We start from the raw sequence: 13430 nt of genomic DNA on the forward strand, positions 1-13430 counted from the left end.
AGATGGACCGAGTTTTGGAACATCACGACTGTAATGAAGGTAAAACAAAAAGAATAAACAATTATACAATCAGGTATATTTAAAAGATATAAAATTAGAATCATAGGACTTACTTTACGTTCCTAAACCATGCTTCAAAAGCAGTCCATCTAGCTTCAGGTAAGTATACCAACACCGCGTCAGCGTCATATTTACCCGAATCACCCTTATCATTCCAATCCATAAACTCTGCAGTGTCGTCTTTGCGCTGTTGTTTCTCGAGGTTTTGTGAAAATATACCCTGTGATGGATCAAAACCCGGTGCTTGTGATTTTTGAGAAAGATGCCCCATTTCTTTTTGCAGAAAATCTGGATCTTGCGAATCCATATTAAGGTCTATTTCACCCGGACGGGTGAATAATTCATGAAACAGACAATTATCGTCCTGCAAAGACAGTCAATGTAAATATCAAAACAAAAACAAACAAAATAACTAAGTCTGAAATTACAATACATGCCTTTAAATATTATAATGCATAAGTTACTAAATAGCCTAATTACAAGGTTTTACATAAGTTTTTACTTCTTACGAAAGCTACAAACACAAAACATATAACAGAATTACAATGTCATACAATGCTAAAATACAACAACAGAAGCTTTGGTTTTTATTTTTAACGTACCACTGGTTGACCATTACCGAATGGTGGTGCCTTGTCTTTTTTCGAATTCTCATCCATAGTGATCACTGCTTTCTTGAGTGTTGCTACATCTAGCTCTATCTTTCCTAATTTGTTGCTTACTTCTTGCCCAAAATGCTTGAAAGAAGTTTCAAACATTTCTCTGATGAATGTTTTCATCTCTTCATCAAAACCATGTGGTGCGGCTGGAGCTCTTTGACATAACAGTTTCATCTTCCTTGTCTGTGCACCGTGGTCACCGTCCTTACTCCTTCTCTTCTTTGAACTTGTCGCCATTTCATGCTCATTACTCTGCAAACCAGAGAGTAGGCTACCTTCAACAGTGACATTCGCCTCTTCCTTGTCATTTGTATGTATCTCACCTTGACCTTCCACATAGCCATCTTCTACTAAATCCTCATCTATCGTTTCTTCCTCGACATCAGGACTCTCAACAGCATCCCACTCAAAGTCAGAAAAATCATAACCAGTTCTTATCAAAGCGTTTAAGTTCTTCAAAGCAACATCACTGTTCTCACCTTGCCTCAGGAAATCCACTGACTCATATACATCATAATTTCCTGTGATGGAAATGTATGGATATACAATATCCTGCAGAATAATTTTTACTTATCAGAAATGCAGCAAACCCATATGAATTGTTGAGTATATATGTATGAAAATTAAGCTACTAACCTCTGCTGTCATTCCTGTCTCTAATTCGATAATTTCTTGATAAGAAACTTTTGCTGCCCCTTTCCAGTTAGAACATCTAAGAGAAGCTCCCAAGTTCTTGTTAAGCTTCACTCCTAATATTCCTCCTATTTTAGGAACTGCTTCCATAGCCCATATCTGTAGTGCAATTGAGAAACCATCAAGGGCGTAGCTTTTAGTCTTCTTCAAGTCCTTTTTTGCGTTTGTGATCGACTCGACAAGATAGTCAAACGAATGTAAACCCCAAGGATACGCCCTTAACTTCTCAAGATCCATCACCAATTTGATGTAATGTACTGGAATAGCTTTCTTCTCATCTTTCGCAATTACCAAACCAGCAATCACACACAAATAGACAAATCTAATCCTATCTACTTTACACCACTTGTGAACTGCTCCTAGATGCGTAGACATCATCGTCTTAATGCATATCTTCTCCTCTCTTTTCAGCAACTTGCTCCAAAACCCCTTATCATCTTTCCAAGTATCTAAATCATACTTGAAATCATCATTGTATTTCAGCCCAGTCACTGCGTAGAACTCTTGCAAAGAAAATCGGAGAGGCTTGTTTCCAAACACAAACCAGAGCTCATGTTGTTTTCTTGTTACCAATTGTCTACACATTAGGCTGTGCACCAGACGACCCGAATAATGTAAACCATTTTCGTATATGGCGAAGACTTGTGCAAACAGAGGATCAGACTTCACTTTCTCATACTCTATTGGCAAAGCATCCTTGATTTTCCTAAGTATCGATAATCTGCAGCTGTTGTTAATTTTCTCAACTTCAGGCTCTTTACCATGTCCGAAAAGGAGCTTGGGAAACTCCTTAGTAGTGGCTGCACATAAAAAACAAACATATGTAAATAAAACCATTCACAGTGATGACTAATTATAGTGCATAGTTGCAGTTAGCAAACAAAAATTAGTATGTTAAAGTACTTGATGTCTTACTCGTGCTTCCTAGATTGTTTTCCATTGATAACCTTTGATGTAATGTAGATCCAAAACCTGAAAATAGAGAACAAACTAACTTTATCAAATATTTAAAGTTATTAAGAGACAAAACACTTGATATAAAAATAAGACCCTAAACAACGTGAATCTTTCCTCAATCTAAATTTTTACATATTCCATTATCACAGTTTGAGGCATGTATATCTCACTAAATGGAGACATCTACAAGATTATACACAAAGATGATTCAAAGAGCTAGAGGACTTAATAAATCAATTAGCAATTAAAATTTGGAGTTTTACAACACAAAAACTGAAATCTCTAAACGAGTGACACAAATTCAAAGAACATAACCAAATATATAGAGCAACTAATACACTCCTACGTTTGAGGAGATTATTTTAAGATCAAAGAATGATTCAAGCTAAGCCTTTTTCAAACTCAAGCAACGTCGGAAAAAATAACAATGTGATTCCAGTCTAGCAGTTTCCCTTCTTAAGCAATGGTGATATGGATATATAGATCATAGTAATTCAGTCAAACTAAATTATCGTTTTTACATGCTAGCAAAGCAAAACATGCCTAAGCAAATTCTTTCAGCCCATCGAAAACCACAATGCATAACAAATATCCGCTATTGCTATCCACGCTTTTATTTCAATTTAGCTTGTATACCTTTGGCTCTGTTTAGTTGATCAGAAATTATAACACAGCTATCATGATCAGCGTATACATAGGTTCTTATGACAATGAAAGAGAATGGAAAGAGCAATTTTTTCTAGACCATTAGAGTAATCTGCGTTTCTTTTCCTGGCATCAATCTTATTTCTAACCTTAGATAGATATTAGCCAATGATTCCTCTACCCGAAATTTTTTAAGAAAAAACCATAGCTAGCTATTGCTAACTGATAAGCTAATGTTAAATCGCAAAATTTACAGTTGCGTCTTAAAAGAGATTCACAAACACATATACATTAACATGAATCAAAGAGATAGAAGACTTAATCAATAATTGATGTTGTGACACTTGAAACGCATTAAAGGAATCTAGGAACAAAACAAACAAAGGAATCTACAAGCAATTGAAATTTGGAATTTTAAAACTCACAAAATTGAAACTTCAAATCTGAACTACACGAATTCAAAGAATTTAACAAATCTACATGCAAACTGAAATAAACTCTTGCAAATTACACTAAATCGAGAGAACAAGAAAGGAGAGAGACGAACCAATAGAAGACAACAGAGGAGAGAGACGAACCAATAGGAAGCTTCAAGCTGAAATCAAGAGGAAGCAAGACGGCGCCAGACACAGAGACGGCAGAGGAATCGCCGGCGACGACGATTGAGAGAAGACAGAGGAATCGCCGGCGGCGACGATTGAGAGAAGACAGAGGAATTTCCCGACAGATGTTTTTTTTTTTCTTCTTTTCGTCAAACAAGTCTTTTATTAGGTCTTCGTGAAAGACTCTCTTTCATTTGGAGTTTTTGTGATTTTATTATTTCTATTTTAATTTTGTAAAACCAATTAGGAAGTTTTATTTTTAAAATGAAATTTGTGAGAAAATGAGGGTAAAATTGGGTTTTTTATTTTTAAAAACCTATTTGACCAATCTACAAAAAAAGGGGATATATGGACAAATTTTTAAGTAGATATCCTTTATTTCCAATTTTCCCTTAATTTATTTATCATCTAAATTTAAAACGTGATTATCTAATGTGTTGTCATATTGTTGTTAAATCAAATCAAATCAAAATCAAATTACTTTCTTACTTAAAAGAAATGGTCAAACTATCCAAAAAAAAAACATTCAACAGTTTGACATATTGCTAATAAATTAAATCATTTTACTATGGTACATAATCTGTTAGCATTTAATTTTGAAGATATTTTTCAGCCTATATAAATCTCACATAAATTCCAAAACACATAGAACAAGAAAAATGGTTGCATACGTCGCTAAAAACTTTTCATCGGCTTGTTTAGTGGTTTTACTCTTTTTTGTTGTCTCATCGTATGCAAGGTTTAGTACGATGGTTACAAAAGATGAGATCCACTTCATATGCACCCAACAAGATATCAATTCTTCATTATGTTTTGAGATTCTAAAACCAAACCCTGAAATTACTAGATTAGATTTTTCTGGTCTCTTCAAATTTTTGCTCAATTATCAGGCTCGAAATATTTCGGATACGCTGAAGCAATTTAAATTATCAGGAGGCTACACGCGGGATATTGAGTCTAAATATTCTGTATGCATAGAAGTATATGAAGATGCTCTAGCCAATCGTGATAAAGCCCTCAAATATTTGGCTGCCAAAGACTATGCCAGCGTAAACTCTATGGTCAGTGCAACAATGACAAATATGTCTACGTGTACCGATGATTTGTCAACAATGAAACCAATACCAAAATTATTTATAACGAAAAGTAATGTTATTGCAGATCTGTCTAACATTATATTTGTGATTCTCGAACATTGCATAAGAAAAAAAAATTAAGATTATGTAATTCTCGTAATCTATAATAATAATAATATTATTATGGTCGTTGTCATTATCCCTTTTAAATATATAAAAATTAATAAAGATATAAAAAGTTTTTTTATGTTTAACTTGGCCCTATCGCTATTCATTCATGTTTGAATCTAATCCATTAGCTAGACATAATAATATATGTAATTTACGAGTAAGGTCCTAAGACCATGTTTTATTTTCATTATTTGGCAAAGTCATTCTCACTTTAAATGTTTTAGCTATTAAGGTATTTTTTGACAAAAATGCCCCTGTCCACGTAACCGATGTAAAATGTTTATGTACAAATCAGTTAGGCGTTTCATTTAGGTACAATGTCTCGTTAAAAAATGAAATAATAGAAATAATAAAAAAAAAATATTATTATTATTATTTTCCACCCTCTTTTATAAATATGTGTTTTATTTTTGTACTTTTAATTAAAATTTATTTTATTCTGTCGTTTAAGACCATTTTTCATATTTTAATTTTTGACTTTAAATAATAATTTATTTAATATTAATTTTAATTTTGTTGTTAAAGACAATTTGAAATTAACGATATCATGTACTCATGTGTACGTACAAAGTAATAAATGGTGTGCATATGTGTACATACACAAAAATATCAAAAACAAATTACATATATTTGTCAAACTAAACAAATTTTATTTTAATTTACCAAATTTGCAAGAGTACGTATATGATCACATGCGAATAAAGTACATAAAATTTAAAATACAATGTATGCACTCTATATAACGTTTTTAGTTTGTTTAAAAATATATTATGAAAATAAAACATTACTAGTTTTAATTAGGATAATGGAGAGAGAGAATGTGATGTAGCATCCCTCACGTACACAGTAACTCGTGTATGTTCCTTATTTGTCATTGTTTGACTTACATTTCTATTTGGCTTCACACTATTCTGTTGATCATTTCATGTATTACCTGGTTATTATTGATCACTTTACTAGATATACATGACTATGTCCATTGAAACAAAAAAAAAAACAAGTAAAAGAGGTGTTCGTTGCATTTAAAGAGTTTGTGGAGACCCAGTTCCAGAGTCGGATTCGCACCTAATATTTGGATAATGGGGGCGAATTTATTACATTGCAGTCGTACTTGACGATACGTGGCATCTCTCATCTTACCACGCCACCAAATACGCCAGAACATAATAGCATCTTCGAGAGAAAACATCGTCATATTGTGGAAACGGGTCTCACCCTTCTCACACATGCATCGGTTCCCAAGGCGTATTGGCCTTATGCATTTGCTATTGCGGTGTATTTGATCAATAGAAAAACGACCAAGGTATTACGTGGCATGTCTCCTTATGCCAAGTTGTTCAATCAACCACAAATTTATATGAAGCTCCGCGTGTTTGGATGCGTATGCTATCAATGGTTGCGACCATATCGATCAGCCACACCATGTGTTTTTTTTTGGGTACTCGTTAATGCAAAGTGCTTATTTATGCTTAGATATTCGAAGCAGACGGCTTTACACTTCCTGACATGTTCAATTTGTGGAAACGAGTTTTCTTTTCAGCTTACAAGCTCCGTGAACCAAATCACTTCAAGAGGAACCAATCTGTTTCTCTCCAAGTCTATCTCAAGTGCTGTCCGTGCCTACTCACATAGCTCATTCACAGTCGCCTCCGTGCTCGGTCCTTCAGCCTTCGTCGCCTGCTTAACCACCATCAACCCTGTGGAAGTCGAAACTTACACAATCGAATTTTTTCTTAGGGTTTCTTTTAGGGATACGATATGCGGGAATTCTCAAAGAAGAATAGAAAAACTTGATGACCAAAGATGATGTTCTTGATATTATCGATGAAAAAAGTGTTTTGATCGTACAAAAGAGTTGAATAAGAAAAGAAAAGTGTTTGCTTTTTTGCGGTGATTGCTTTTGAATATCAGAGCTCTTTATAGTCTGAAGTCTAGAGCATTTTTACTTATGTTCCCTTTTTGAAGTCCTTGAGTTGTCTTATATAGAGATGATAAACTGCCTCTCCAGCGATATTCCCGGAAGATTTCTATTTTCCTCAGAGTCGGTTTAGAATATCGTGGATAAGGATATTTTCCTTATTCTTCGAAGACTTTTGGAAGATTTCCTGATTTGTCTTGATCCTTCGAGATTCTTCTTTATCATTTCCGAGTATCTCGGAAATGATCCTTCATTTTCGGAAATGATATTGTGCTATTCAGAATTGATCTTTTGAGACGAATATTTTCCAAGTGTTTTCCTCGGACGATACAATAAGACTGACTCGGGTTATTTTGAAGCTTCTCCTCGGGCTTCATTGTCAGTATCCGCCTTAAAGATGGCCTCGAGGTAACTAGTAATAACGGCTTGGGCGTCAACACGAGATGTTGCCTCAAGCTAACTAGTAGCGACGGCTCGGGCATCAACACGGGATATTGCTTCGGGGCCAGTTGAGTAGCGATACGAATCATCCCCGAGGCGATGTGGACAGTGCCCGAGGCATCCTCCTATAAACTGCACCTGAGGCGGGGAGGCGAAGCTAAGTACCCTCGAGGTGATGATCGGCTCGGTTGCGAGAGGAGATGAAGCTAGGTATCCCCGAGGTGATGTTTGGCTCGGCTGTAAGAGGTGGATTAAATCCGCCCCAATAGTTAGCCCCCCAGCTCTTTGTCTTGGGCAGCAAGTATGACGAGCTTCATGGACGAAATGACCGAGCCGTTTAACCTTTTGTCCCGAGCTACTTTTGAATGCCGAGGCAATTTATCTTCCCAAGCTTTTCATCATTGACAGTTCATATTCTTCAGTGTTTTGGATCTTTTGACGCTTCATCTTCCGTTGCATGTGACGGTTGAGTTTTCTTCTCGAGAAGCGGAAACGTCCTTTAATGATTCCCGAGATTTGTGCGGATGCGACGCACTTCTCCGAGCTCATGCGCACCCGACAAGCTTGGAGACTCTATAAATGCACAACTCTCGACTCACTTTACCATTTCGCAACTTCGAAGAAAACTCTTAAGGTTCGCTCTCTCTTTTCTCTGATCTTGATTTCTTTTGTTTTTTTCTTTTTCCAGCCTATATTCCGTCGTATCCTCGCCGTGATTAGATCTTTAGGTTGAGTTTCCCGATCTAGAAACTTGTTTTTCCGATTAACTCGTAACTTCAACCGATACTCCCGAGGCAAAATGCTTTCCAACTTTAAGTGATTCATCCCGAGGTGATAACCTTCCTCCGATCCACAAGAGGAGGATGGTATAGAGTTCTTCAAGTGATCCCGAGGTGAGTACTTCGGATCAGAGAGTCGTATCGCGTCGGGATAGTGATGCAGAGGCAGCTTCCCATGAACAAGAAGACCCGAGCCGTTTCATGGCTCAGGAGGATGCAGTTGCTGATATAGCTCGGGATCTAGATTTGCCTGAAGAACCCGAGGTGGCGTTGACAAGAAAGGTAGGCATCCCCCAGTAGTGGGTGAAGCTGGGGGTTCTCATTGGCAGGAAGCGCCCAAGCTGCCTAATCTCCCCGAGGTGAAAGACGAGGAGGTCTTCTTTGATTCCGAGGAGGCAGCGAGGCTGCTTCAGCTAGCGATGCAAGGCGCAATGGCTCAGAAGAAGAAGAAACGAGCCAAAAAGGTGAAAAGACCGGATCCTCCTGGTTCTACCCTGTCCACGGACGATTTGCTTCGAGACTTGAGGGCTAGGTTCGACTTTAGCAAAGCGTTACTGCAGCGAATATCAAAATAGGAGTCCAGGAGCTGTGACTAGCAAAAGGGTAAAGTGGACAGGGTTTAGAGTTATTACGGTTTCTAAAGAGGATGCAAAATTCACTGTTACCAAGCTATTAGATGGAGAATCGTGGCTGAAAGCAAGTGGAGTTCCGTACGAAAAAGGGCTATGATAATATCGTTTCTCTTATGTTAATTCGCTGTGTATGAGTTAACGTACTGAATAAAAGATATTATCTGTCAATTTCTCTTTGAAAATTTGACATTAAACGGTGAATTACAACGACTTGTTACCTCTCCAACAAATACAGAAATGGTCTCAGGTTCATATTAATAACAGCAATCTACCACCAGTACAATTCTTTATCACTATGCAGTCATTGCTAAACGCACCCTATGGAGTAAAATCAATGATAGGTGAAAATGCTAAATTAACACATTATGAGTTATGCCATTTTTTAAAGATTGAACAACACGAAAAAAAATTAAAACATATATGTAGGAGCAAAGATAAAAATCCAAAACAAAGCAAATGTTTTTTATTGTAAGTTAAATGTAAAAACAAAAGCAATCTATATCGGGTGAGGAAATTGTCCAATAACAAGAGGAGATCTTCTTTATGTGCTTCTATTAGATCATATGTCTACATATGACAAGATTACTATGCAGATCATTTATGTTTAGCAATTTAACAAATAGTAAACTAAAGCTTTCCACAAAAAATTATGCATCTACTTCATCTTTGTATATGATCTTGAAATTGTTCATAAAAAAGGCTTAAAGCTGTTCGTTGTCCTTATTTTTTTAGCAAATAAGACAAAAGTTCTATAACAAAGTTTTAAGACCTTAAAAAGAATTAAAAAGTTGCATGTGACAAATAGTTGTTAAAAATGACGAATTGAAGAAAACGAAAATCAATAAGAATGAGTGTAGAAGAGGCATAGATAAAATATAAACAAAGACTATAATACATGATGGCTACTCTATAGCATTCGACCTTGGGCGCAACAATTATGGAGATATATATTGCCCTTTATTTGATATGTTGCTTCGAAGCATACTCAAACTTCTTTGCATAGTCTTCTTCTCGAAAAGTGCATAATCACTAAATTTGTTTTGAACAATTCAAATATCAAGTTTAGAAAAAGAGTAGTTTGGGCTAATGTATTTTTTCTGGCTAAACAAACTTTGGGCTTTCTACTTGGTTCTTTTGAACAGTTTCTAAAATAGCAATTACGATTGACTTTGAATAGGGTTTTTGGTTGTATGTATGTCTCCCTCCCCTAATGGTAAATTTTTACAAAAGTGACACAAAACAATAATTTGAGACACCATTAGTTGAATTTAAATAGCGTTACTGAAATATGATGGTTAACTAGATTTTAACCTGCGGTACACCGCGGGATGATTTAATTTGAAAGTTAGTATAAAAATATTTTGTAAATTGTATCTCCATATAACATATTTATTTATATTATAGTTTACAATTGTTATTAAGTAACGGTATATCACGAGTCCACGAGACTATTATTAATAAACTGAGGATTTAACCCGTATTAAAGCGGTATATAAATATTAATTCAAATTCGTCCGTCATATAAATCCTTTCCGAAATATAACCCATTCCGTAATTTCTTAACCCGTCCCGTGATTTGTTTTTATTTTAAAATTTAATAATTATTTATTGTATATAAAAGTTTACAAATCATATCATTCTCTAAGACATTTATATTTTAATAAACTAAAGATTTAGTATGTATTAAAGCGGCATGTTAATGATATTTTAAAATTTTATAAATATTGTTATTAAGTAACATTATACCACGGGACAATCTTTTGGTTTTATACAATCTTTTCTAAATGAGACTGATTTAATATGTCTAATATTTGTGGTAATAAAAAAAAAGGATTTAATCCGTATTGAAGCGGTGGATTAATGATATTTTAATCTTTTTATTATTGTTGATTCAAAAACCCGTCCCGCCAAACCCGTCCGGCCAAAAAACTCATTTATTTTATTAATGTTCTTATTTATGATATGATTCTGAAGCATTGTCTAAATATTTTAATCGATCGAGAACGTTGAACACACATTTTCGTCAATTGGATAATATAAGATTATTTTCTCTAAAAAAATTTAATTTATTTATTTTAGTAGAATTTTAAATTTTGGTTACTCTAAAATTATTTAAACAAAATCCACAGATAACCCCGCAAATCAGCATACATTCGCGCGACGGATTTGTGTTTTATATATGCTATCCGCGGGTCGTGCGGACAGACTAACTACATGCCAAAATATATTTTGCCTATTGCAAAACAGGCTTAAATGGACGAATCAACTCGTTTTGACAGCTCTAATGGAAATATTATTTAGTCATACAACACAATGAAGTTTGGACATAGGAATAATAGAATATGTATCTTATTTGTTAGATGAGAGATTGAAAGGTGAAATATAATGATTAAAAAATAATTAATATTTTTCATGATTCACAAAATTTAGTAAATATTTATCATCTTGTTGAATAATTCTAAAAATCATATTCATGAAATCTTTATAATTTGAAAATTAAACTTCTTTGGTAAGCTATAAGTATGAAAATACCATAATTTTGATTTAATCTAATTAAATTAAAATTAGTTACATATATTTCATATCTATTTAATTTACACTAACAAAATAAAAATATATATTTAATTTATAAAATAGATGGGTTTGTTGTGATAAATTTTCTAGAAATCTCTAGAAGCAAGTAAGATATCTTTTAATTAATGATAACTGGCTAAAATAAACAAAATTAATGAGAAAAACGTTGATTTTTATGGAATTAGTTCCAAAAGTATATGAACAAATATATTATACGTAATTAATGTATAATATTGTTCGGAATATCCCTTTATAAGGGAAAATTATGAAAAAAATCTAAAAACAAACCAAAATTATTAATCTAGACCATATCTTTTAGAATTTAAGATGTAGACTAACAAACGACAAAAGTATCCTTATATTTATCTAATTATATGATTTAACATAAAAACAAATTAAAGCCACATTTATAATTCTATATAACCCACGATAGTTACAGATTTTTTTAAAATTTTTATTTTTAATTTTGAAGATAAATAAAAATAAAAATTGGCTTGAACATTTGAAGATAAAATCTGATTATGATAAAATTTGAAGATAAAATCTGAAAAATATGCCAAACTAATCTAGAAAAGTTTTTAATAATATAACTCTAAATTAATTCCCTAAACCTATGTGAACTATGTTGTTAGTTGCGTATATATACGAGTTTTTTTTTTTGAACACCACGTATATATAAGTGTTTATCAAACCAAACTCCATTAAAAAAACGATTTGTCAACTCTACAGAGAAGTAAGTATTTGGCAAAGTTTCATATACTTTAGAACGTTTATTTAAAGATGCAGTCTTTGCTAAAGTTCTTTGAAAAAGTTATTTAGTAGAGTATAATATAGATAGTTTTGCACAATTATTATGTAGAGTTTAATATATATTTGTTTGGTAAAGTTTTTTGAAAAACTGTTTTTGCAAACTGTTACGTAGATCTAGTTTGGTAGAATTATTGGGTAAAGTTTATGAGAAAAGTTGTCTCGTAGTAATGAGAAAAGCTGTCTCGTAGGAATGAGAAAATTCTTAGTTTTCTCATTCTTTTTTTTCTCAAATTCTTAGTAATTTCTCATTAGTTTCATGTATATTTGAGTTGTTGAGAGTTGTTTGGTAGAGTTGTTTGATAGTTTCTCATTAGGTAGAGTTGTTTGTCTCATTACCCAGTTATTATTTAGATCTTAAGTATATTTGTTTAATAAAGTATTTCAATACAGTTAAATATCAAGTTTTCGTATAAATTTAGTTTCACACAGTTATTATATAGATCTTAAGTATAGTTGTTTGATAAAGTTTTAAGGTAAAGTTAATTCACAAATTTTTCTCGTAATTTAGTTTCACACAGTTATTATATAGATCTTAAGTATAGTTGTTTGATAAAGTTTTAAGGTAAAGTTAATTTGCAAATTTTTCTAGTAATTTAGTTTCACACAATTATTATAGATTTTAAGTAAAGTTGTTTGCTAAAGTTTTTAGATAAAGTTATTATGTAAAGTCAGTTTCATGAAGCTATTATATATGTAGAGTGTCAAACTAATTTGTAAACTTATTTTTTCCACATAAACATGGTACACATAATTGCAAAACTAATTTGTAAACGTCAATTGCAAAACATGTTAGTTAAGTAGCAAAATTTCCAGTGGAAAATGCTATACGCTTTATATTATAAAACTATAAGCAACACTAGTGTTGCTAGGTATTTAAAGGAGATATTGTGGAAGTCGAAACTTAACACAATCGAGATTTGTCTAGGGTTTTATTTTAGGGATACGATATGCGAGAACAACATAAGCAATTGTAACCAAAGATGGTGTTTTTGATATTATTGATGAAAAGAATAGTTTTGATCTTACAAAGAGTTTGATCGTAAAAGAAAAGTGTTTTTGCTTAAGAGCTTTGTGTAGTCTAAAGTTTAGAGTGCTATTGCTTGTGTTCTCTGTGAGAGCCTCGAGTCTCTTTATATAGAGATGGTAAACCGCCTCTCCAGCGATATTCCCGGAAGATTTCTATTTATCTTGAAGTTGGCTTAGAATATCGCGGATTAGGACAGTTTCCTTATTCTTCGGGGTTTTCAGAAGTTTTCCTGATTTGAGTTGATCCTTCGAGATTCTCCCTTATCATTTCCGGGCACTTCGGAAATGATCCTTCTTTTTCGGAAATGATGCCTTGTTTTAGAAATGATACTTTGAAGGTGAATATTTTACTAAGTCCTTGCTTCGTGCAACTGATGACTTCGCCTC

General features: G+C 33.5%; 2 protein-coding genes across 2 annotated transcripts; one reads left to right on the forward strand and one right to left on the reverse strand.

The window, feature by feature from the left end:
• Positions 1-109: 109 nt before the first annotated feature.
• Positions 110-2352, reverse strand: LOC9327659. The gene is made up of 4 exons (XM_021010542.1): positions 2316-2352; positions 1356-2212; positions 663-1271; positions 110-424 (listed from the first exon to the last, which is right to left on the reverse strand). Exons 1-4 carry the CDS (start codon positions 2350-2352, stop codon positions 110-112), a joined length of 1818 nt encoding a protein of 605 aa, XP_020866201.1.
• Positions 2353-4056: 1704 nt separating this feature from the next.
• On the forward strand, positions 4057-4891 carry LOC9330340 (pectinesterase inhibitor 1). The gene has a single exon (XM_002891551.2). It carries the CDS (start codon positions 4276-4278, stop codon positions 4831-4833), a length of 558 nt encoding a protein of 185 aa, XP_002891597.1. The 5' UTR covers positions 4057-4275; the 3' UTR covers positions 4834-4891.
• The last annotated feature ends 8539 nt before the right edge of the window (positions 4892-13430 follow it).

The sequence above is a fragment of the Arabidopsis lyrata genome (assembly GCF_000004255.2).
Source record: "Arabidopsis lyrata subsp. lyrata unplaced genomic scaffold ARALYscaffold_1, whole genome shotgun sequence".
NCBI classification, from domain to species: Eukaryota; Viridiplantae; Streptophyta; class Magnoliopsida; order Brassicales; family Brassicaceae; genus Arabidopsis; species Arabidopsis lyrata.